General features: G+C 40.4%; 1 protein-coding gene across 1 annotated transcript; it reads right to left on the bottom strand.

Moving 5' to 3' along the window:
* Window positions 1-19,071: 19,071 nt before the first annotated feature.
* Window positions 19,072-25,562, bottom strand: LOC125743097 (trafficking regulator of GLUT4 1-like). The gene is made up of 5 exons (XM_049015766.1): window positions 25,269-25,562; window positions 24,203-24,538; window positions 22,995-23,299; window positions 22,784-22,913; window positions 19,072-22,651 (listed from the first exon to the last, which is right to left on the bottom strand). The coding sequence occupies exons 2-5, from the start codon at window positions 24,486-24,488 to the stop codon at window positions 22,635-22,637; spliced, it is 738 nt and encodes a 245-aa protein (XP_048871723.1). The 5' UTR covers window positions 24,489-24,538; window positions 25,269-25,562; the 3' UTR covers window positions 19,072-22,634.
* Window positions 25,563-27,375: the final 1,813 nt, after the last annotated feature.

A 27,375-nucleotide genomic window follows, 5' to 3' on the forward strand; every position in this document is an offset into this window, starting at 1 on the left:
TCCTCGATGAGATTTAAGAATGGAGAGTATGGAGGGAGGTTGAGTGCCATGAAGGATGGGTGGTCTGTAACCAGTTGCGGACCAAAGCAGCCCTATGGAAACTAACATTGTCCCATATGATGACATATCGGGTATGCTCTGGTCTCTGAACAGTGAGCATGTCATGTAAGGTGTCCAGGAATGCAATAATGTGTGCAGTGTTGTATGGGCCTACGGTTGCATGATGGTGAACAACACCATTTTGGCTTATAGCTGCACACATGGTTATGTTACCACCACGTTGTCCTGGGACATTGATGATGGCACGGTGTCCAATAATGTTCCTGCCACGTCTCCTGGTTTTACTGAGGTTAAAACCGGCCTCATCTACAAAAAGTAGCTCATGTCTCATGGCATCTGCTTCTAGTTCCATCACTCTCTGGACAAGACAAAACAAATGCAACACATCAGGCCCATGCACAGCACTGCAGTATACACTTCCAAATTCAGAACCAATGACACTATAGCTTACCTGCACATAGTCATATCGCAGTTGCTTTACACGTTCTGTGTTTCTCTCGAAAGGAACTCTGTAAATTTGCTTCATTCTTATTCTGTGGCGCTCAAGTACACGACTTACAGTTTTTTACGATTGCTTAGGCACGATTTTAAAAACAAGGCTCATTTTGTCAAAACCCTACACACAATTCACACATCTACACACACAAGTAGCAGAACATCTCAGATCTTTTGCCAAATGAAACGCTTAATTCAAAACTGTACAATAATTTACCAAAAGCCCACTTTGGTACCCTATGGCGCACACATGGTTCATACAGTCGGACTCTGTTTGAACCAATTACACACTGCTGTGCTCAATCTTAAACACTTGTAACATTTCTACCTTTCTAGTGATACAGTCTTGGTTTGATTTTTTTCTCTTTTTTGAGATATTGATGAAGAACATGAATATATTGACCAAACACAACACATGAGACAAGTACTGCACCTTGATGAACATATTTATTTTTTCATGTACTCAAGTCAGTCAATACTGAACATTTTAACGAAACATTCCTACGTAACAAAGCATTTTTCCAGTTTCCATATGGTATTACTAAACATACCATTGTACCGTAAGCTTACAATAATACTGTAACAAATTACATATCCAGTTCAGTACAGAATAAAAATAAAAAATAAAAACCTAAACATCTCTCCGCCTAGCTGGATCTGGCCACAAGGCCTCGTCAACATCACAGGCTATATTTTCATTTGCAAGGCAACGTGGAAAGAATCTTTTGGAGTGACGAATCCACCCTTGTATGGATGCTGCTTCAATTTGATCACATGCTTCCTCCATAGCTTGAATGAGGGCCATCTGGACTTAGGGCTGGATATAGGATCATAAACCTTCCACTGCCATGCTGAAAAGAACTCTTCGATGGGGTTTAGGAAGGGGGAGTATGGTGGAAGGTAGTGAACTGTAAATAGTGGGTGTTGATGAAACCAGTTTTGAACCTGGGCGGAACGATGGAAAGCCACATTGTCCCAGACGACAATGTATTGCATCTGGTCCCTTTGGTTTGCTGCTGTGATAATATTGTGTAATCGGTCTAAAAATGTAAGAATGAGGTCAGTGTTGTAAGGACCCAAGTTGGCATGGCGGTGGAGGACCCCATTCTGTGTAATGGCAGCACAAAGGGTAATGTTACCCCCACGTTGCCCTGGTACATTGACAATAGCCCTGTGGCCAAGGATGTTTCTTCCCCTTCTTCTCACTGTTGTCAGGTTAAATCCAGCTTCATCAATGTATATAAACTCATGCGGGACTTCTTCCGCATCCATTCGCAAAACTTTCTGAAATACAGCAAAATATCACATTGCGTTATCAATATACTGTAGGTGTGCTATACAGTAAAATTACATGTACTGTAAAAAGGTTATGTGTACAATTGTTTCATCAGAACTTGATGTTTTTTAAGGATACGGCCTATTGTTGACAGAGAGACCTGTAGGATATTATTGAGAATTTGGTGATCATTGACAATATGGGCTTGAATTTCTCGAAGTCTGATTGCATTACAGTTTTTGTCCATTGCTTGAACACATTTTGCAAAACTTGGCTCATGGTGCCAAAACTCTACACACAAGGAAGTAAGGAAAAACACTGGGAAATAAACCATTCACATCTATGCCAAATACAAACTCTGCCATCAAAACTGAACAATCCTTTGTAAAAACCTCACTTTGATGACTAAATGATGCCCACTTCCACATGTCAATACACTCTCATATCAGCGGCAACACACTAGTCTACTTTATATAAAACAATGCAGTCTTTCACTTTTACTGTTTTTATTCAGTTACAATTCCAAATGTTTCACATAATTCCAAAAATAAAATACTGAAATCAAAATACTGCAATTACATTACAGTAGTGAAATTTATATGGCAGGAAATTCAGTTAAAGCAAAAATAAAACAAACTGAACTTCACACAAAAGAAGTTACATGTATGGATCCTGCCGTCTGTCGGGGTCGGGCCACAGGACCTCGTCCACATCGCAAGGAATATTTTCTCTGGCTAAACATCGGGGAAAAAATCCCCTTGTGTGTCTAATCCATCCCTGAATTGACCTGATTTCAATATCCCCGCAGGCCTGTTCCATTGCTTGTAAAAGTGGCATTCGGGCGTGGGGTTGGCGGTCATATACGCGCCATCTCCATGCTGAAAAAAACTCCTCTATAGGATTCAAAAATGGGGAGTAAGGGGGCAAGTACACCACTTCAAATCCTTCATGATTAGTAAACCAGTCTTGGACCAGAGCAGCCCGGTGGAAACTAACATTATCCCACACAACAACAAACCTGGGCTGCTCTGGTCTATTCTGTATGACTATGTCATGAAGACCATCAAGAAATGTGACTATTTCCTGTGTATCATAGGGCCCCAATTTGGCATGATGGTGCAGTAGCCCTTGAAGGCTAATGGCAGCACACAATGTAATATTTCCTCCACGTTGCCCAGGGACGTGCACAATTGCCCTTTGGCCAATAAGATTACGCCCCCGTCGTCTGTTTTTTGTCAGATTGAATCCAGCCTCATCGATGTAAATACACTCATGAGGCTGAGCAGCTCCATCCATGGCGAGCATTCTCTGCAAGAAAAAGTACATATTACTGTACTGTACAGTACTGTATGGATGGCATTACTCAAAGTACACAACTACACTGATACACATACAGAATTGAACCACCTCATCACACAGGGGCCTGTTTAGCTTTCTGAATATACAGTGTCAATGTGGTACTGATCCAATGGTACAGACTCAGCTATATGACTGCTCCTCTTTTGTATTGTAAATGTAGAGGACTGAAACACTTACCTGTACGTATTCACGTCGAAGTTCCTTCACTCTGGCATTGTTCCTTTTAAATGGAACCCTGTACAGTTGTTTCATTGTAATATGGTGCTTTGTCAAGATGCGTCTAATGGTGGTAATGCTTACTGTATTTATATTGCCAAAAACCTGTCTATCTGCAATTATGTGACTCTGTAGCTGGTGGAGACGGATCGCATTATTTGCCCTGACCATGTCCACTAATACAAGTTCTTGTTGTTCAGTAAATAGGCGTTGACGTCCACCGCCAGTAGGTCTTCTAATCATTCTGTAGAAAAAATGCAACCAGAATTTGTAATTGTTTTCTTCTATTTTTCAGTACTGTACAAACTGTATTTTACTGTATTTACTGTACTTGTATTACAGTACTGTAAAACATCTCAAGACATGATTATATGTTTCACAAAACAAGGAGCCACCCTTCAGTACAGTACTGGTGTAACAGTACATGTACGTAACATATACATGTAAGATGAGACAGTACTGTAAATACTCAAGCTACATTACTGTAGTAGAGGAATTGAAGACATACCTGTTTTCCTGTCGGAATGTCCTTATGATGGATGCGACCGTGAAACGGCTAAGATTGGGGTGGACTCTCTGTCCAGCTTCCCTCATAGTCAGACCATGGTTTATGACATGGTCCACCAAAGTTGCCCTAATGTCATCAGAAATGATGGTCCTTGCACGGCCTCTTCGTCCACGTCCTCCTCTTCCTCTGCCTCTACCTCTAGCTCTCCCTCCCTCCATGCTGGCAAGTTCTCCAAAATGGCTTAGCTAAGGTCTTTTTGTAGCTGACTGATTGGTGTTCAGTTTTGTTAGTAAATGTTTTCAGGTGTGTGTCTAATTGTTTTCAATGACAGACTGTGTTTTGTATTTTGAATAGATGTGTTTTCCCAATGGTACTGCGAGATTTAATTTTTGAACAAAGTGTCTTGTGTATGAAATAGTGTGTTGTGAGCAGGAGCAAGTGTGTTGTAGAAAGGAGCTAGTGTTTTGCAGAATTGCAACCAGAGTGCAAAGCAGCACTTTTGTTTAAGGTATGGTTACACTTTGTTTAAGGAACAGCCACAACAACTTCAAGTTGGGTTCCTTTGGTTTTAGCATCTGTCAATAGTGTTTACAGTTTTTGACGATTGCTTACGCACGATTTTCAAAACAGGGCCCGTGTTTTCAAAACAGTACACACAATTAGCACAACCACACACCCAATTAGCAAAACACTACAGATCCTTTGCATAATGAAATACTCTTGTAAAAACTATATACTTATGTTTAAAAACCACACTTTTGTACCATAAGAAACACATGTTTCACATTTACCATACTCTGTTTGCACGAGGGGGCGGCATGGTGGTGCGGTGGTTAGCACTGTTGCCTCACACCTCTGGGACCCGGGTTCAAATCTCCGCCTGGGTCACATGTGTGTGGAGTTTGCATGTTCTCCCCATGCCGTCGTGGGGTTTCCTCCGGGTACTCCGGTTTCCCCCCACAGTCCAAAAACATGCTGAGGCTAATTGGAGTTGCAAAATTGCCCATAGGTGTGCATGTGTGGGTGAATGGTGTGTGAGTGTGCCCTGCGATGGGCTGGCCCCCCATCCTGGGTTGTTCCCTGCCTCGTGCCCATTGCTTCCGGGATAGGCTCCGGACCCCCCGCGACCCAGTCGGATAAGCGGTTAAGAAAATGGATGGATGGATGGATGTTTGCACGAGTTACACTCTGCTGTGATAAACCTAAAACACTTTTAGCACTTCTACTTCCCTATGATTAGAGTAGGCTACCATCAACAAAGTACAAATGTAAAGTAAATCCACCAAACACTACACAAGACCAATGTTGCACACTGAAGAAACTCATTTATTTCTCAACATGCCCAAAATGTTGACATGGAGATTCATAGTACTGTAACAACATGTCACTTTACGTACTGTACTGTCAGTTTACTGTAACAAAGAAAAACACTAGACATTGTCTCTTCGCATAGCTGGATCTGGCCAGAGAATTTCATCAACATCGCAGGCAATGTTGTCATTAGCTAGACACCTTGGGAAGAAACGTCTTGAATGACGAATCCATCCTTGTATTGCTGCTACCTCCATCTGGTCACAGACATCCTCCATGGCTTGGAGGAGGGGTACCACAGCCTGGAGACGGTTATCATATACCTTCCACCGCCATGCTGAGAAAAACTCTTCTATAGGGTTGAGGAATGGAGAGTATGGTGGAAGATATAGGACGGTGAAATGTGGATGTTGCTGAAACCAGTTCTGAACCAGAGCAGAGCGGTGGAAAGACACATTGTCCCAGGCAACAATGTATTGCATATGATCGATTTGATTTGCTGCTGTTATGTTGTGCAACTGGTCCAAGAATGTAAGTATGAGTGCTGTGTTGTAAGGGCCCATATGGGCATGGCGGTGGAGGACCCCATTCTGTGTAATGGCTGCACAGAGTGTTATATTTCCCCCACGTTGCCCTGGAACCTTGACTATAGCCCTGTGGCCAATGACGTTTCTTCCCCTCCTTCGTGTTCTCTTCAGGTTGAACCCAGCCTCATCTACGTAAATGAACTCATGCTGGTTCTCCTCTCCATCCATTCGTAGAATTACCTGAAGAATAGTGTCAGGCAAAATTGTGTAGTTCAGTGTTGATGTAGTATACATATTACAGTACAGTAAAAGATTATGAGACGGTATGCAAGATCACACTGCTAAAGTGAATACATACCTCTGCATAATCATGCCGCAGTTGTTTCACCCTTTCGGAATTGCGCTCTAAAGGCACTCGATAAATTTGCTTCAATTGAATATGGTTTTTTTTAAGGATGCGTGCCAGTGTTGATATTGAGACCTGATGGATATCGTTGAAACTGGCATGGTTATTGACAATGTTAGCTTGGAGCTGTTTGAGTGTTATAGCATTGTTGGCCAAAACCATGTTTACTATCTCCCTCTCTTGCTGTTCTGTGAACATAGGAGGCCTTCCCCCTTGTCGTTCCTGACCCTCAATCCTATGTAGAAAAAAAACAGTAAACAATGGTACAGTATATTCACAGGACAAGGTAACAGAAGTGCTGATACTGCATAGAATACAGTACTGTAAAGCAGTTACTGAAACCGTGCAGATGTTCTTGATATGGTGATATTTGTACAATACCTATTTTCCAGCCGAAATGTTCTTATCACACTTGCCACTGTGTATTGGCTTAGATTTGGCTGTACTCGCAGTCCAGCCTCCCTCAGCGTCAGGCCGTGGTTGACAACGTGGTCAACCAGTGTTGGCGGATCTCATTTGTCAGATTCGGTCCTCTTTGAGCACCTTCTTGTCTTCGTCTTCCTCTTCTTCTACCTCCAGCATGGCCTCCATCTCTTCCTCTTCCTCTGTTGATTCCTCTTCCTCCCCTTCCTCCTCCTCCTTCCATTTTGCTTGAAGACCGATGAACTCACCTGCTGCTTTTTATAGTGCTTACACACCTGATTGGTGTGTCTACAATTAAGCAAACAAGTGTTTGCACACCTGATGACTGTGTTGAACCAATTGGTTGGACGGTGCGGTTATTTGACAGTCAGTGCTTTGGTATTGCAAGGAAGTGACTTCATGATAGATATTTGTGTGTGATGTATGTTAAGTGTGTTTAGTGTTTTGCAAATCACTGTGTGTAGAGTTTAGCAACAAGTGTGAGGTTGACAATGTGCTTATAGTTGTGCAAATATGGGCTGATGTTTTGCTTGTTGAGTGTGAGGTTTTGCTAATAGTGTACTACTTTTAATTTCCGTGTGTAAGCAATTGGTAAAAACTGTATTGGCCAAAACGAGGTTTATGATCTCTCTTTCTTGCTCCTGTGTAAATATAGGGCGCCTCCCTCCTTGGTGTTCTCGACGGTCAATCCTATGTTGGGCAAACAAAATACATGTAGCTTACTGTAAAATGAAACATGAATACATACCAAAACGGCTGATATAGTACATGCAGTAAGCTATGGATTTTCTGTTGACAGATAAGTTTCTCACCTGTGCTCTTGACGAAATGTCCGAACTATTGATGCCACTGTGTTCCTGCTTAGGTTAGGCTGTACTCTCAGTCCAGCCTCCTTCAGTGTTAGTCCGTGGTTTATTACATGGTCCACAATTGTAGCACAGATTTGGTTGTCTTCTTCTTTGTGCATGTCCTACCCCTCCTCTAGGTCTTCCTCTCCTTCTTCCTCTTCCCCTACCTTGGCCTCTTTTTCCACCTTGTTCTCTCCGGATTCCCCCTCTCATCCGTACTCTTCCTCTTCTTCTGACACTGTCCATTTTTGTTGAAAACAGGTGAACTTGCCTGTTGCCTTTTTATAGTGCTTACAGTTTTGTTGGATTGCTTACGCACTAAAATTAAAAGTAGTACACTATTAGCAAAACCTCACACTCAACAAGCAAAACATCAGCCCATATTTGCACAACTATAAGCACATTGTCAACCTCACACTTGTTGCAAAACTCTACACACAGTGATTTGCAAAACACTAAACACACTTAACATACATCACACACAAATATCTATCATGAAGTCACTTCCTTGCAATACCAAAGCACTGACTGTTAAATTACCGCACTGTCCAACCAATTGGTTCAACACAGTCATCAGGTGTGCAAACACTTGTTTGTTTAATTGTAGACACACCAATCAGGTGTTTACAGTTTTTCTCAATTGCTTAAGCACAATTTTGACAACAGGGCTCAATACTTCAAATCACTAAACACAATTCACAGAATCACACACCCAAAGAGCAAAGCATCTCACATATCCTGCAAAATGAAGCTCTGCATGCAAAACTATATAAACACTTATCAAAATCAAACTTTTGCCCCAAATACTAAACACTTCATTAACATCCCAAAATCTTGATCTAACCAACAACACACTGCCATGGATAATCTAAAACAAGTTTACCTTTTGAGGGATTCTCGTAATTGTGTATGCTGAAAAGGCCACAAAGAGAAATTATTGCAGACAAATTCACAGACATATGAGCAGAAACAAATGTGAATGAAACTTTTTACTTCACTCTTCAACAACAAACTAAAAATCATTCAATCACATTCAATGCAAATCAAAACTTTAGAGATAGAAAAACGAGGGAAAAAACCTGTAAATACAGTTTTTCTCAATTTCTAAAACGCATTTCCTAAAATCTCCTCTCCTTTTCTCAAAACACTAAGTACAAACCCTAAAATTCAAGCTACACTCACAAAACCTTTGACTTGTCTTGCAAAATCAAACAGTTGAACCAAAACTATTTTAACTTTACTCAAAATCAAGCACAACTGTCAGGAAACTAAAACAATGTAAAAACACTACTCAGCAATTGTGACATACTACATAAACAAATGCAAAATTTAGCAAGTCCAATTAGCCTCAGCATGTTTTTGGACTGTGGGGGAAAACCGGAGTACCCGGAGGAAACCCCACGAGGACATGGGGAGAACATGCAAACTCCACAAACATGTGACCCAAGCGAAGACTCGAACCCGGGTCCCAGAGGTGTGAGGCAACAGTGCTAACCACTGCACCACCATGTCGCCCCCATATTTGAACATTACTGTACTTATGAAAGATAATTCACATCCAAACAAAGAAACCTGCGGCAAAACAAAATACCTTAACGTATTTTTACATCAAAATCAATCAGTCATTCAGCCGCATCTTTATGCCTCTGCATCCGATCAGGTCACAGGACTTCATCTACATCACATGCAATGTGATGACAACGTGTGCAAGACAACGTGGAAAGAATCCTTTGGCTTCCCGAATCCAGCCTTGGCAAGATTCCACTCTTACATCATCACACGCTGCATCCATTGCTTGGATGAGATTTTCCTGTATGTAGGGATTTCGGTCATATACTTTCCACCACCATGCTGAGAAAAATTCCTCAGTAGGGTTTAATAAGGGAGTGTATGGTGGAAGGCAAACATTCATAAAATGCTGCTTATTGTTAAACCAATCACGTATTCTTGGACCACGGTGAAAGCTCACATTGTCCCAAATGATAACATACTGTAAATGGGATGCTCTGCCTGCTCGTGACCTCTCTGCTCATGTCCGAACAAAGCATCCCATAGACCATCCAGGAATGTTAGAAGAAGGTCAGTGTCGTATGGCCCAACAACAACATGGCAGTGGACAACCCCATAGCTGCTGATGGCAGCGCATATGGTCACATTTCCACCACACTGGCCAGGCACTTCTACAATGGCACATTGACCAGTTATACTGTGACCTCTCTCTCTCCTTTTTGCCAGATTGAATCCAGCTTTATCCATGAAGATGTATTCATGAGGCCTCTCCATTGAGTCAAGTTCAAAAAGTCTCTATATACAATGAAAATAGAGGAAACTCCATTCTGTGAATGACATATATAGTACAGTATACTGTACATGCTAGTACTGAGTGTACTGTAACAGTTTAGTTACTTGCACATATTGATATCGTTGCTCTTTCACAGATTCGCTCTAATGGCACCCTATAGGTTTGTTTTATTCTTATCTGGTTACATTGAAGGACACTGTCAATTGTTGAAAGACAAATATGGTTTATTCAATCAAAATGCACATTGTCTTCAATAATCCGCTGTTGTATTTCACGCAGTTGTATTGCATTGTTTTGACGGACCATCTCAACAATTACTGTCTCTTGTTTTTCTGAGAACATACTTGTTCTTCCACCCCTATGTGGTCGTCTTTCAATTCTGGAAAAAGATAATATTGTTAGTAGTATACATGCTGTATTGTAAATGTTCTCAACTGTACAAAAACAGATATAGTGCCATAAGGAATTAATTTTTCCCTGTCCCCTTTCTAGAGAGTGGTGGAGTCATTTACTGACACTGAAGTCATGCCATAACTTTCAGAGACAAAAATACATTTTACCGGTTTTCTTCTCTAAAGGTCCTGACAATAGAGGCCACTGTGAACTGGCTTAAATTTGGTTGCACACATTGTCCTGTTTCCCTCATAGCCATGCCATGAACCACAACATGATCTATGATCATTGTTGTGACTTCATTTGAAATTATAGCTCTTCTTCTTTTTCTTCCTCCTCATACACCACTTCTGACTTGCCCTGCTCTTCCTCTTCTGCTGTAATGCTCCATGTTGAATTCAGTCACTTGACTTGGCTTATATCCTAAATATTGAATGGGTTCCACACATCACAGACTGGACACACGTGTGCTCAGTTTTGAGTGGTAGTGTGTGATTGATGAAAATGGGTGGTTATTTGTGTGTAACTTTTGGAGCCTGTGTGTGTCATTCTGGGTCCCAGTGCACCACTCTGTTAAATGTGTTTTGTGAATGACAAGAGTTAGAGGTTTGCTAATTGGGAGATTCAGATTTGCTAATTATGTCTAAGCAGAATAATAGTGTTTACGATTTTGCCAACTGTGGGATTGATTTGATGAAGGAGTTTTGGCAGTTTACAGTTTAGCTTTTTAACTGAGGTTTAGTGTTTTAGCAATTCAGAAAAACTGTAATGTAGGCATGCATATTGAGCAAAAGCAGTGGTGAGACCGTCTACTAGCTGGGTGTGGGCACAGCACCTCATCTACATCACAATAAATGTCTTCCCTTGCTAGACAGCGAGGAAAAACGTGCTGGGAGTGTCTAATCCAGCCCTGGACAGCACTGACAACAATGTCCTCACATACCTCCTCCATTGCATGAAGAAGGCTTTCACGGACATGTGGTTGACGGTCATAGACCTTCCACCGCCATGCCGAGAATAACTCTTCTGTTGGGTTAAGGAATGGAGAGTATGGGGGAAGGTAATTGACAGTAAACTGTAGATTGGCCGCAAACCGATTTTGCACCAGGGCATCACGATGGAAACTTACATTGTCCCATATAACAACATATCTGTGCTGCCCATCATCATCCACATGGTCTCCTTGCATCACTATGTCACGCAACCTGTCCAGAAACGAGATGATGAGGTCTACGTTGTACAGTAAGGGCCAAGATTGGCATGGTGGTGGTGAGCTCCATTATTTGTGATGGCAGCACACATTGTAATGTTTCCCTCACGTAGGCCAGTAACATCCACAACAGCTCTGTGACCAATGATGTTTCTTCCTCCTCTCCTGGTTTTGGTGAGGTTGAAGCCAGCCTCATCCATGGAAATAAACTCATGGGAGATTGTATCCCATCCATTTCCAGCACTCTAAAAAAAATAAAAAGTCAATATGGTATATTTTAGTATTATGAAAATACTGTATGTCATCAGTCTTGTACGTGCTTCAGATCTTTGATTCTTTCTGCGTTTCTCTGAAAGGGACCCCTGTAAGGCTGCTTCATGTTTACTTGGTGTCATTGAAGTACACAGGCTAGGGTGCACAGGCTGACTTACCTGATGTGGCTAAAAATTATACGATCATTTACTGTTTGATGTGGCTTTGAATTTCTCTTAGCCATATTTCATTATTTGCTAAAGCCAAATTTATAATCGCTGCTTCTTGTTCCTCACTAAACATTTGATTTCTTCCACTATGTTGGACTCGTCTTTTAATCCTTTGATAAAACAAGAGTAATTTGAATATTAGTCAGTATCCTTTTTCTTTCTAAAGGATGTTTTGCAAGATTCTAGATGTCTAGAATGCATGTGCCATAAAAGTAATATTTACAGTATATTTCATATGACTTTTGGATTACATATACAGTACAGAGTGTGTGCTATGTTGATTACATACCTATTGTCATGGCGATATGTCTGAATAACAGGCAACAGTAAAATGACTCATGTTGGGCTGTATCCTCTGTCCAGCCTCTCTCATTGTCAACCCATGATTTATGACATGGTCAACTAATCTCATTTGAAAGTGCTGGTCTTCTTTGTCTTCATTGTTCTCCTCCAGCTCTACTCCTCTGTCTGCTGCTTCCATTGTTTTTGAACCATTGTTGTAAAGCTGGGGTCTATATAGTCTCCAAATTCTGATTGTTTAGTTAACTAATTAGCAATTAGGTGTTTGTGTGAGTGGCCAATTGGCTGATTGGTGTGGTTGTTTGAATGGCTGTGTTTAACAATGGCAAGAAAGTGACTTTGTGCCAGATTGCTGTTTCTTACTTAGAGACATTTGTGTAGAAGGATACAGAAGGTGCCGTGTTCAATTGCAAATTGTGTGGAAAGGTGTCATGCCCGGCTCATCCGATCCTCATGTGTGCCACGCCCCCTGATTATCCATGTGTGCTTCCCCGATCTTGCCCAGCTGTGTCCTATTATTTTCGCCCAGTCTTGTCTATTTGAGTCCACGTCTTGCACTGCCTGTTGTCCGTCATTGATGTTAGTTTGGTTGTGTAGTTCTGTCCAGCCCGTAGCCATAATAAATTCCCCGTTACCCCGTATTTTGGCTGCCAGCGCCTTCCTTCCCTGCCTCCTACCTGCCAGCCTGCCGTCGCTACCCGCAAACCTGACAAAAGGTAGATTTTGTGTCCAGAATTTTGCTGACATGAGAGTACAATTTGATCCTTGAGTGTCAGTTTTAACAATTGGGCTTTACATTTGATTCTAGTGTGTTAGCCACTAAAATAAACTGTAGCCAAAAGGTGAGTTTACTTCAACCAAAATGCACTACACACAGAACCTTTTTCAGTACCATATATGTTTATAGTAGGAATGTATTGAACTACACAATTTTTGTCTTTATTTAGAGAATAATGCAATAACACATCAAATGATATTCTTAGATGAAGCTGTCATGCCCGGCTCGTCCGCTCCTCGTGTGTGCCACGCCCCCTGATTACCCACGTGTACTTCCCTGATCGTCTCCATCTGTGTCCGCTTACTTTGATTAGTCTTTGTGTATTTAAGTCCTGGTCTGACCTGTTCCCCTTGTCTGTCATTGTAGTTAGTTGTGGTTATGGTGTTGCTTCCTGTTCCTAGTCCCCGTTCCACATTTTAATTAAAACCCATAGTTTGCCCCGATCTCGCCTGTCTCGCTTGCTCTGTGTACGCCTGCCCACACGATCACCGCTCTCCAGTACTCTAGCTTTTTATTTTTTATAGCTAATTGTTGCTATCATTTAGAGGGACCTTATGTTGTGATTTATTTTATTTCATCAGTAAATTCAGATTTGTTCAATGATTCCACTGCGTCTGTAGTATTCTCTCTACTGGTCCTTTTACAGTGACATCACATGTACAGTAGCACCATGATGAAGCATATATTACATATTCTGTGCTACAATATCTAATGGTTATATGAACAACTAAACCGTGAAACAATTGATATCTCGTGTGTGGATAAAGAGATGTCTGCATGATTCTGTAAGTGAAAGGTTTCTTTAAAATATGAATACAAAATACAATGTGATTGTAAAAAACTTTATTATTATATTGTATCTAAATGCATGCTCACTGTGGAAACACATACTACCGGACGCTATAAGGATAGGTCAACACATAGGTGATATGATCAGCTGGTTACTACAATTACATCAGCAATTTTTGAGGAATGTAGAGACCAACATAAATGATACATACTTTGTGCCATGCATAATAGCAGGATTATTTCATATGCTGTCAGATTGTAATCTGTTCCAGGTCTTATTTTTCCTGTCTTCTTTAGGCCTGTGTTATGGTCTAAAAACCTCCCTGATTTCTGTCAGTGGGAAAGCAGAAGTTAAAGAGATGGTATGGCATCATCACAGCAAGACTGCCAGAAGTCAGAATTCACTGCTGACCATTAATCAGGTCCGGTTCTACATTTTCAGGAGCCCTAGACAAGTTTTACTTGAGAAACCTCCATTTCAAGATACAATGCCATGACAAAGTATTTGATTCCCAGATAAGCAAAAATATAGGGAATTAGACATATACTTTGTCATGGCACTAATGATTTCACTACCTCCGCAATGCAGGTAATTCTAGGGCCCTGGAAAACTGCCTAGTCTATCTTCAGCTATAGCCAGCCCTGCCAAGACCTCTCCTTCGTCATCAGATCATCTTTCTCCTCTTCCAGTTTTCCATTTTATTCCACCCATTCTCTGCACCCATTTATCCTATTCAGGGTCGCAGGGAGTCCAGAACCTATCCCGGAAGCTACAGGCGCAAGGTAGGGAATATCCCAGGATGGGGCGCCAACCCATCACAGGGCTGTCACACACCATTCACACCTATGGGAATTTTGGTAACACCAATTCATCTTGCCATGTTTTTTGACTGGGTGGGGGGGGGACTCCATGACATCACAGGGAGAACATGCAAACTCCACACACATTTCTGTGTTATTTCATTTATCCAAAGCGACATACGTTTTTGAGTAAGCGGGATCAGACTGTCCCTGTAACAACAGGGGGTTAAAGACCTGGTGCTGAAATAGAATCCTCTCCTCTGCTTACTCTGTGAGGTCAAACTGGATCAGTTGTTCAAAATGTCCAAACAGGCAGGGCCGACCCCCTGCAGGGGATGCCAGCAGTAAGTTCTGCTGAAGAGCTTCTAATGTCCTCATCATAGGTCCACTTCAGCAAACTGGAGCATTCATCCTCGATTCTTCTCCCCACAGGGTCGTCCTGGTGAACTGCCAGTCTCCAGGGTAGTTTCTAAGGGTCATTCCCCTCCACTGGCTCCACATCTCAAGATCCCTTTCAGGGCTCCACGCACACTCTTGGGGTGGAAATGACTAACTCTTTTGGCAGACCTATGGTCACCCATCCCTGCCGACAGGCTGAGTACCCAGGAGGGGACAGGAAAGTGCTGCAATGAGAACCTTGTCTATATGTAGCCCAGGTCCTGGACGTAAACCATGGCCAGTGTCCCAAACAGGTGACTCTCCGACTGTTAAATGGCACGGGTCCTTTGATGGCTGTGGCATTTTTCAGAGACTCACTTTGAATCAGCAATGTAATGATGATGAAAGAGTGACTGACCCTTGTTGTAAATCCATAGCAGGTTAGCAGGTGATTTGGCAACAATGTTGCAAAGAACAAATATCATTCTCTTGGTTGTTTTTTCGAAATATATGGCTTAATTCATCTGCAAATAAATGTTGGCTTAATTAAAAAACAAGATCTTCATTCTTTTTTTCTTATGACGCTGCGTCCTGCCTTGCACCTGTAGCTTTTGGAATAGACTACAGACCCCCATAAGCCTGCATAGGACAAGAAGGAATGGAAAATGGATATATGGATGGATAACGCTTATAAAATGAATGGATGAATGGTCATATCTACAGTACCTATTAAAATATACTGTATAGTCCTATATATACAGCCGTGCAAAAAATTGAGATTATGTCTCTGAACAAATCTGCCCTTTTTAATCCTGGTTTAATAGTAGTTCTGCTGGCAGAAGCAGCACCACGCCGAGCAGCAGGTTGCTTCCAGATTCAAAATTTCATAGACCGCAGTACACAAGAATAAGATGAAGCAAGAGACACTGGGAACGACCAAAAACCAGGCAGGTAAAGAGCAGAAGTGACATTCTAATGCCAGAGATGACTGTTAACTTATCCGACAGTTTCTCATTAATCGTAGGATTGCATCAAGTGACCTTCAAAAGGAATGGGAAACATTAAGTGCAGGTGTGAAGTGCACTGCTAGAACAGTTTGTATCAGGCTGCTAGAAGCAGGACTGAGGTTCCATAAAGCAAGGAAGAAGCTCTTCATTAATGAGAAACAGAGTTAAACAAAGCATTGTGCTGTGGTTTTTTCCATGGATTATAGCACCAAGCCTCGTGCCCATAGCTTCTGGGGTAGACTCCGGACTCCCCGCGACCCAGAAGGGTAAGTGGTTTGGAAAATGGATGGATGGACTATAACACCAATACCTGTCAGTATGATTTTCTCCATCTTTTTATGTGCTACTACAAACCACAAAAATATCTGATCAAATTCATTGTGCAAATTCATTGCCAATCAGATAATAAATTCATAGCATTTATACTCAAATGTATTGATTATTTGAGACAATTGCTATATGCTTTATTCCATGAACACAGTAATCAAAATAAACTAATTACATTGTAAAGCCCATAATAAATCAGTATCAATATATAGAGTAGTTGAACAAAGAGAGATTTAAGTTCCTCCTGGGATCCGGAATACCCTCCTGGGATCAATAAGGTTAGTCTTAATCTTAATCTCATTTACAAGCAGACAAGTAACACCCTATAATTACAACCAACAGGGGGCAACAGAGAATGGGTTTTGTGTCATTCACACATTCTTCCGTTTACAAAAAAGCAGGTTACTTAAGGGAGGGGAGAGTAGTAACTATGCTGCAGGTACGGTGGTCTTACACTTTCCCCCGCTATGTGAGTTTCCTCAAAATACTGTCATTTCCTCCCACAAGTCCAAAAACTTGATGTTTAAATGGACAAGTGTTTCTAAATCAGTTCATGCTTTTTTGAATATGATGGATGGATGAATGGGTGGGTGGGTCTCTTTTGAATTTGAAATAACTGGAAATTAATAAAACCACCTGTAATTGTTGGGACTTGCATTTTGCTCTTAGTGCCCATTCCTGCCGGCCTGTATTACACACACTGTCTCCTTAAATAAATGTTCCATAACTAGCAACATGTTCTTCACCCCACCAATTGTTCCATCTTCCGTACCCATAGAGAAACATGCAGAAGCATGTACAGGCCAGGTAATGCCCAGGAATGCATGCCAGGCTATCAGAAGACACACACAGCCAGGTATTCCACTCCTGCGCAATTTATTGGAGGAAGTTCAGCACAAACAGACGGAGATTAGATTTGAACCTCCAACACTGGACTGTGAGCCCAAATTACATGTAGCTGTATTCATTCTAGGACCTATGATGGACCACATGTAGTCATTGACATCATCCCCTTTGTATCCTGTGATTCTCCCAGGGCTAGAGTGCCTGTACTTTGACCCCTTTCCGTCCTTTTTGGTTTCCCTGTGCCGGTTGTGAGCTGAATAAAGCCCTATTATTTGAATAAAAAATGACACGATGTCATTCAACAGATTTCACCAGCAGAATCAATGTTGTCAGAACAAGATCGCATGAATTAAGATCGTGATTTAAAACAATTAATCGTGCCACCCTGTAGCAGTGTTATAAATAATAAATTAATAATTAGTGTCATGCCCGGCTCGTCTGCTCCTCGTGTGTGCCACGCCCCCTGATTACCCACGTGTACTTCCCCGATTGTACCCAGCTGTGTCTAGTTACTTTGATTTAGTCCTGTGTATTTAAGTCCTGGTCTCCCCGGTTTCCCTTGTCCGTCATTGATGTCAGTCAGTGTTTGATGTTTCCTGGACCCTGTCCTGAGATTAAATCCCCGTTTGCCCTGAATTTGCCTGTCTTGCCTGCTTCCTTGACTGCCTGCCCGCACGATCGCCGCTCTGCCCGCGATCGCCCGTGACAATTAGCTAGGCCTAAATCCTGCAAAATAAAATAAAAACATAAAACTAAAAATAAAAACTAAAAGTTGTAACTTTAAAGATTGTTGTAATGTTGTACTGCTTGAAGAATAGAATACTTTGAGATAATAAATAATAATTACTTATTATTAGTAATAGTAGTAGGAATGAATAATATTAGTATTCGTAGTAATATTAGTAAGTATTATGGCACTTATATGTGCTATAATATGGTACTTTATCATAAAGTTGCGAGAAAAAATTCATAAAGTGAGCAAAATAAAATATAAGACCTTGAGAATAAAGTCGTACGTTTTGAGAATACAGCTGAAGGGATATTAGACCCACAGGCCAAGGAAGGATACTCCAGCACCCCCAGCACCCATCCCAGATGCTTCTTCGATCACCGTCAGTATTCTAAATTTGCTAAACGTTTTCTCTGAACAGACACGATTTAGAGCACAGCCATTTCCGAATTCTAATAATGATCTAGTGCTGATGCTGAAAGACAAAGAATTTCTTTATTTGTGTAACCCATGCTAAAGTAAAGCTTTACTATATTTGCCCCTCATTTTTGCCACAAAAAGTGCCTTTGTGATTCTGCTCAACTTAAAATTACGTTTTTTTTTTTTTATGCTGCAGTACAGAAATCTCATCTTCCGCATTTCCACTTTTCTGGTCTGGAACATGGATCCAGAAAAATTACCTTTTCCCTGTCTGCTTCATGGAAGTGCTGTGGTGTCCAGGCTGGCAAAGTGTCTGAATCCTACACGCAAACACCTCCCATCACTTGCTCCTGCCGCCCTCCTCCCACCACCCACTCGGAGCACTGTAGCGCCATTTCTCCCTCTACTTCTGACTGCTGTGCCTCACCTGCTCCTTCATGTCTCTCTCTTTACTCATCATTTTCTTCAATAATTAATTTCTGGTTCACTGCAAAAAATGTTTCCATAATTCATGTGCTTAAAAATTCTAATTAAATGTTCACCCCCCTCCCCCAACATTGTCTAAGAAGTCATTTCTGTTTCCATGCCTTCGTGGTCCCTACCAACTGTTTCCTTGGCAACAGAAACATCTGAGACAGAACACACAAATGCAGACAAGCAGAAGGGATAAAATGGAGCTCTGGGAACAATGAAGAATCTTCTCATTTACAAAAATCAATGGCTGCGCCATGACAATAGTGCATAGAATTCTTGAAACATGTAAACACAAGAATAATGAGTGTAAATAGAGATATTATACAGTTATTATTGGAAATACTAATTGTCAGTTGGGAACATGGATTCACTCCCTGGGAGTTTTCATAAATAAGATTCGCTACATCTGAATAATCATTTTTATTTAGATAATATATTTGATACTAAAGCAAATGCATCAAGTAAGGCATGCAGAGGCAATTCATACAAAAACGATATATAGACAACAAAATATAACCATGAGTATAATAATATCAGTAGTATTACCAGTAAGTAGCATTATATAGTGGTACATTTCATATTGAATTATATACCTATAAGTAGCATGACGAAAACCATGTTCCGTAAGTGTTTAAAAACACGCAGAATAGGAAAATGTCAGACTGAACATATAAAAATATAATACAGCAGCCAACAATGGTTTGGGAGAGTGCTGGTGGCATTTAAAACATGGCACAGTGGGATTAAGGTTTCATTTTGTAGACATTTACAAAAGTCATCAGAAGTAAAAGTGTAAACATGCTTCAGAGGTCAGTCTATATTACAGGCATTGTTGTATTTAGTAAGTACATAAAAAAAACAACTTTCAGATATCATTACCAAGTATTTGTGTAATAACATCTTAAAAATGCAGCATAGTCATTCGGAAAGGATTAACATAACAACGACGATTATAATAAAGGGCATTTACATTTCCCTAAAAGCACAGAAAGTTTAACAGTCAGATTTAGAGTAATATATATGTTATATAATCATACACAAAATACATACAGGAAGATATTTCTGTGTTATATCAGATAGAACAAGCAGGTCAAAGATATGGGTATTTATGCACCGCTGAACAAACAAAACGTATATTAAGTGCAGAAGGCAATTTTTTTTTAACCTTTAAAAACACACATGCAGAAGTTTCATTCATTGAGTCAGGGTGTGAAGACAAGCCATTGGGCCAAGGGATTAATGAGAAAATCCATTCATTCTTGTAAATATAAATGCACGGCGACCTTCTGCATTCGGGCCAACGTGCTCGCCTTCTCTGAAGGAAGTGAAGCACAAGTAAAGTGGATTCAATTCATGTAGCTTCACTCTAATCCCCAGTCTAAGGTATGAGTTAGTTATATGCAACACAGCTGCAATGAATATATATGGGTTTATCTTCACAAATGATGCTGCTTAGGGCTACTGAATTGCATACTAATTACTAACTGCAATTGAACTTCACACAACACTCAAGTTTAATATTGATCGGTTCAACGTGTTTGTCTCTAAAATCCTCAAGAAAGAAACCTCATATTACATTGCTTTAATCTGGCAGAAGGTTGTTCTTCACCATTTCTCCAATAAAAGTAGTTACACTGAAAACAGTTGGCCGCCTTGGATTATTTTTGTAATACTAACAGCTTGGACTCTTATCTGTGTGGGACTGAGAAGGCCAATGCTTTGCGATTTGTCCTCATCTAAATTCACCTATTCCCTAAAGATGCAGAATATGCAGGAGAAGTCGTTAAATACATAGATTTGTTCATATGTAAGGCAAACCCGCCACACGTTACAGAAAATGCCCTCTGCAATAAAGTACAAATGTCAAAAAAATATACTAATCAGCCTAATTTCATTTATCATTGTATTATTCAACTCATGAAGCATATAGAAAAATTCTATTTTAGACAAGGTGGCTATGTGTAAAATTCCTTTATTTTACTTTCAAAACTTTTTGGTCTGTTTACTCATGGACTAATGCAGGAAAATCTTTTATATAAAGCAATGAATGTATAGTGAATATCAGATGGATTCTATTGTTGTAAGGAAGGACACTCACTCATCATGCTACACATAACGTACACCTGTGATGTACACATTCTGCACAATACTATCCTGTTTGTATTTGTATGTCCATCCATCTATTTTCCATAACCATTTATCCAATATATGATGTTTCCACGTGTGCTGTGTCTGTTTATCCAAATAAATATTTTCTAACCAAAATTTCCAAAAACTGTCCACTAGTACCAAAAAATTATATTTTGTCCCTTCAATGCATTTCCTGCCAAAATCAGAAGGGCATACAATTTGAGTTTATAGAGATAATTCAAATGTCAGTCTAAAAATGTCTGACATGTATGTAAGTCACAAAAGGGAATTGACCATTTCTGAGTACAGAGTACTGAGTTTTACATTCTATGATTATCTCATGATAATCTCAAGACACCATCTTACTGCAAGGTACAACACATCAAAACTAAATTTCCAAAGTGTCACATACGGAAACTGCCGAGAAAGTCGCAAAAATAAAATAAATGATTTTACCTTAACCAGTTCTACTGCCTGCCTAATACAACATGCAGATACTGAACATTTCTAATAAGCCCTCTACTTGTCGTAAAGCATTCACCGTCTAAAAGCTAAATCTGAATTTATACACTTGCATCCTTCACACTTTCTAGCTAACTCAAATAATAACATACAAATTTATCTTGGTAATGCACTCATTGATAGAGTTTAGTAAGCAAACTCCAACTGCCAAGTAAAAATAAATTAATAAAATTACAAAGAGAAATTAAAAATTAGTAGCTGTCATGACTTTGTTACAGTCTGAAAGGATTTACCTGGTTTTCGGATTGTCCAGCATAGAAAAGCAACCTTAGTGTAAATCCATGATCCAAAAGTTTGTTCATGAAACATCCTCTTCAGGCTCCTCCTTCATGTTCTCCTTTGCACTTGTTTCCTTCCTTGTTTCATTTTTAACTCTATTCCCTTATTTTTCCCATCTCTTGTCCATCACCAGTGCTATTCCTAGCTGCTCTATTCTGTGTATGTAAAACATTTCTACTTGCATTTCCTGATATTTCAAATTCAATTTAAAAGGGTAGATAGTCATGAAAAATCATCAGTATTCGCCGAGTGGTTTGTCTCTCTTTTTGCAATAAATTGGAAATCTACATTCATAGTTTTGTTTCACAAAACTCCAAAATTCTAAATGAAATCATTCCTAATGATTTCAACATTGGCCTTTGTTACAAATTTATCTTAATATTAGATTGATATGCTACAGTTAAAATGGCTAAAATTGTTTTAATTGAAGAGTATTTTTTAATTTCATGGTTAAATTTGGAAATAGTATTAGGTATGTTAAAAATCAGACTAAATATTCTTCATTCTCCTTTTCGTGTACTAGATACTGCCTTCTTAACAACGATTCCTCCTTATAGTCCCCCAGTGATTTTGGCACAATGTTCTTGAAGATCTTGAGTACAGTACATTTGCACAGGGTCACAGATAGTCTTCGCATACACCGAAGATGGTAAATTAAGGTTGTGAAAGAACATCTATGTCAGACCTTTTCCTATAAATTTTTTAATGTTCACCATATCACCAATGGTATCAAGAGTCCTGGAAACATGCAAGATATTTTTGGTGTTACTCATTTAGTCAACTGCAGTCCCTCAATTTGGAATATAAAGTTGACTCTGATAAATTTTGGTGTGGTGTTGTTTCTCAGAAGCAGTTAAGCTATATAAGGTTGACAGAATTGAGGTATAGGTTGTTTTACTTTCCATAGCTCGTCATTGAGAGAAGAAAGTACAGCCAATAGCATAGTGTTGGTAGAAGGTAGATGCTTCAATTTGATTGATGAAAAATAATCCAAATGTGTTGGCTGATGTTTAGCTTGGTCTGTGCAGAAGCACTACTTAGGATTTTAGAATAACTGCAAAAGATAAACAACTGTATTAGTGGGCAAATACTTAAAAAGCCTGTTCCTGATGTAAGATCCTTCATGCACAACAGATACCTTTCAGTCAAATACAACATGAGAAAGGCAAATTTAATAGACACTCACTGCCCCAGTTGATGATGAAGGCAGCAATGATGAGGACCCCTCCCACCAGGGAGACCACAGACAGTAGCTTGGCCACCCGGCCCAGACGTCGAGCACCATCTACGTTGCCCTCCTGTAGACTATTCCTGGACTGAGAGAAGAAAAGGAGCTCTTTTTGAGCAAAGACACACATACACACCCCAAAAAGCACACATATAGTATAGCTACTTACCATCACTGAGTAAACAAATCCCACTATGTTGATAGGCCAAACGGGGCAGAAGCAAGCCAGGATGGCTAGTATTAGATAGTCCTTGGGTTTGGATCCGTCTCCCGTGCCATTCGTCACGATGCTGGGGTGGCGAGACAGCGATGGTCGTGGCGATGCTGTCACATGACCCAGCGACCCCGAGCGGCTGCCTAGCCTAGCCCTGCCATTCTGAGAGTGGGTGTGCGATTTACCATGCGGGTGTCGAGGTGGGGAGGGCAGAGACGAGGGGGGAGTGCTGTCAGCGGGCACAGGGCAAATGCTATTCCCTGAAAAAGGTGAGCAGAAGGATGGCACCAGGTCAGCTTGCTGTTGCTCCCTTGCCCAAATAAACTCTTACACATCAATAAGCTAAAGCAAGAAAATCGGCGTCGTAAGGAGTTTGACACTGGGGAGGACCTGGGGGGGGGGGGGGGGGTGATATATACTGCAATAGTCACATGGTGACTCAAAACAGGTCTGTGTTTGCATAAATCATATGACCTTGTCACAATATTCATTAGTACAAATTATCAACATATTAAATGCATATGTGCTGTAAATACAACATGTAATATATTCTAGTTCTAAACAAATATAGATGACAGCTGTATTAATGCACAATTATGATAAATTGTCTATCAGGCCTGGACAGATAGTTACTACACCTGTTGATATCCATACTCTCAGAAAAAAGGGAAAAAATGTGTGTCTTTGCTGTACCCTCAAGCCTCTGTCAACTGTACCCTTAGCTGTAGGTAATTGTACAGAAAGGTACAGAAAATGGAGGAACGTTTCTGTACCATTGTTGGTACATTAATGCTGTTTGTACCTTTGACAAGTTCCTCAGAGTCCATTTCTGTACCTTAAAAGGTACAATTACAAGGGAACAGCCCCAGTAACAAGCAAGGTACCAATTTTCCCTCTTTTTTAAAAAAAAATAATAATGTAAAGTTAAGAAAAAAAGGAAAGAAGAAAAACAGGAAATGTCAAAGCCTGTTGGTGTAGAATACTTCCTATTTCCTGATGTTTACTCAACTTCTTCATAATGCTTTATTAGGAAGTACAGGGGAGGCACCTGAGACATGAAGTATGAACCGTAGGAGTTACACACAGCATCCTGACCTGTTATCTGCTCTGGGATGCCTTTCTGTTAAACGAACAAACCAAAATTATATCTAAAACACCCTTACCATTCTCCATTCTCTTTTCATCAATCAGAACCACTTCCTCTTCAGATCGCACCTCCACACAAGGTGCAGAGTCAGTAGCAGGAGAAGCAGGGCTGGGGCAGGGTGCGGACTCTGAGGGCAGGAGAGTTTGTTGTTCCCCTGGCACCGACTGAGGGGTGGCTGGATCCACACTAGAAGCTTGCTGAGAGTCAGGTGCATGGTCAACTTCCACCGGTTCTTCTCCAGGATCAGTTGACACAATGGTAGGATCAGGGATGGGCTTTGTAGTGTCATTGTTCAAAGCCATTATGCAGTCAAAATGTTTTCTTTCTCTCTCTGCTATTATTCCTGATACCTCTATAGCACAAGATAGATAAACAGGAAACAGACAAATAAAATGTATTACTGTATTACTACAGCCTTCACAAACAATGCAATTTCATTACAGTAACACACACGTACACACACAAATTCAAGCTATAGTAGCACCAGATATCAGAAGGAACAGCTTGGCTGATAAAACCAGTACGTTTTAACAGACAGCACTAAGTCAGGATTAAAACCACGTTAAATAGTGAATGTGACTATTCCTCTGTATGGTACCTGTATTTCCAATACAGCGTTAGTGTTACTCTGCTCTGCTTGAGCATATGGTGCTACTGTACTGGACTACAAAGCATAAATAAACAAATAAATAAACAGAAATGCTGCACTGGGCAGGGAAGCATATGGGAGCTCAAACAAAGCCGGGGGGGGGGGACATTGAGAAATGTTTAGGATTCTTCAGGTCTATGATCGATCAATTTAGCTAAAAGGAATGATTTAATTCGCAAAACACGTAAAAGTGAAAATATAATTTCGTAGTACATCATAGTACAATATTCCCTAATTTATCCCAACAATTGAGCGACAGACGGGCACGCCACCCAGTTACATGTAGTATAAGTACAGTTGAAATACAGTAGCATACATTTTATTTCTGCGGGGAAAACAAATACTATCCATTTTCAGTCCCACATGCAAATATTAAATTGATGAAAAGTGTACATTTAAATAAAATATTCTGAGGAAATCGATCACAACCCACCTTAATGAAGTTATATCAATAGAAAAAACGACCCAACGTCCATATGTCGAATAACGATATGCATTTGCACTTCAAAACATCCACATCAGTAACGGTAACATTAATATCTCCCTCGATAACCAGTTGCCGTACTAACCGTGAAATATAATAATAAAGTATGCAACTTATTTGACAAAATCCGTAAATGCAAATGCAGCCTCCTTCGATCCCGGAATTGTTTAGTACTGCGATCGCATCCCGATTAAAACGTGATGTAGGTGTAAGGGAGCCGCCGTGATGCGGGAAAGGCGTGAGCCCCTCGGGGGCGGGAGGGGACTTGGAGGGGGGGGACTCCGGGAAAACAAGCGCAAGGGAACAACCCATATGAACAATGAAGACAGACTTTCTCATGCGCTGTGATTTGCTGGCAAAATAATTAAAGGTCATTAATTTACTTATCTTGCATAGCAATCTTAACTGAAGATTATCGCCATAATATCAGTTTAAAATTGTATATTTGTGGTCCGTCCAGTAAAACAGGGAAACGCCTTAGAAATCGTACATACAGTGGATGCACCTGCCAGTGCTCCGCTCAGGCAGCTAAATCGGTGAGGCGATGATCACGTTAATTCTTAATCTACCGGAGCCTCGTCCACGACATTAACCATATGAGTAAAACTCTTATTTTGACCTATACCGCCAATAACCAAATTCCTTAAACCTTGGATTAAATCGGTGCAATACGAGGACTTCTAATCACCGTTAAGCAGTAAACTGATATTTCTATGCCACCAAGCGGACGACTCATATCACGACATGATCCTGTATTTCCCCTAATTTCACAATCAGACAAAATAAAGAAGAAATTAGTTGGTGTTGAGCTGTAGAACGAAAGGCAATTTATGATTTAATAGGGAAAGAAAAAATGATTGCATTTTTAAGACGCCTGGGAGTTACGGATTTATTACGTACAATTAGTGCAGGTCGACCCATTAGACAACATATTATTAGTCTATTTACCTATAGAGGAGCCAGAAGTCATGCAGAAAATCAGCCATTCGCGTAACAGTTCACTTGGCAACAAAATCACGCTACAAACTGGAAAACATATTTAAAAAATAAAAAACAAAAAGAAAGGGAAAAAAGCATTGCTCCTCAGCAGGACTTTTCCCCTGTTTGATCCAACCCCAGCACACATGCCTATCAGACATTGTATTGTATCGCACCTCCACACTGAATGGTTGGAACTGATTTAGATTTTTAAAAAGGTGCATTTGCCAGATTTTAACACAGATTAGGAAAAGGCTGGGACATCCATCGACAGGAAGTGCGCTCCCAGCAGATGCGAGAAACTGGCCATGCATTTTTGACTTATGCTCAATGTGGGCATACTGTGCATGCAGGACTGCAGGGAAATTGTACTCTCCTTACTATCAGCTCCAACCTTGCCGTGGACAGATTCGGTAGGGAAAAGGAAACCTTGACATGATCGGGGAGCCTAGCACCTTACAGTGGCGCATAAATCCGTCAAATTTACATAAAATTCAGCGAGGGAGCCAAGAATTTAGTTTAATATTATTCACAAAAACAATAATAGCAGTATACATACTATACAGAAGGGTTTGATATTCTTCATACATCTAGGAATTGGTGACTGCTGGTCTAAAATTTACCTTCTTATGCTTTGTGAAATAATTCACACCTGTCACCAGACAGGTCAGGAACGGGTTCCATGGGATTTATTGAGAACTTAAAAATCTAAAAACCTAAATCGTATGCTTGCAAGTAAAAATGCCTGTATGAAAGAAAAAAAAACATACATTTTTAAACCTGTAGAGTACTGGGGTACACATACACATTATTTAGATGCATTACATACTAAAATCCATTACTCATAATAAATTAACATAAAAAGCCAGGCAAAATAAAAGAGAAGAAATTAGGTGAAGTGTTGAGCATGTAACCCAAGACAGAACTGACATACATTGATACCGAAGGACTTGATTATTATTGAGGATCTATCAAAGAGTCAGAATTCAGGCTCTGCCTTACCGACTGTACACAGGTACTTCAAAGCTTAGATCTAGTACAGCTGCCTGATGTAAATTCCACAGCAGGAACCCGCATG

Source organism: Brienomyrus brachyistius, chromosome 5 (genome assembly GCF_023856365.1).
Source record: "Brienomyrus brachyistius isolate T26 chromosome 5, BBRACH_0.4, whole genome shotgun sequence".
Taxonomy (NCBI): domain Eukaryota; kingdom Metazoa; phylum Chordata; class Actinopteri; order Osteoglossiformes; family Mormyridae; genus Brienomyrus; species Brienomyrus brachyistius.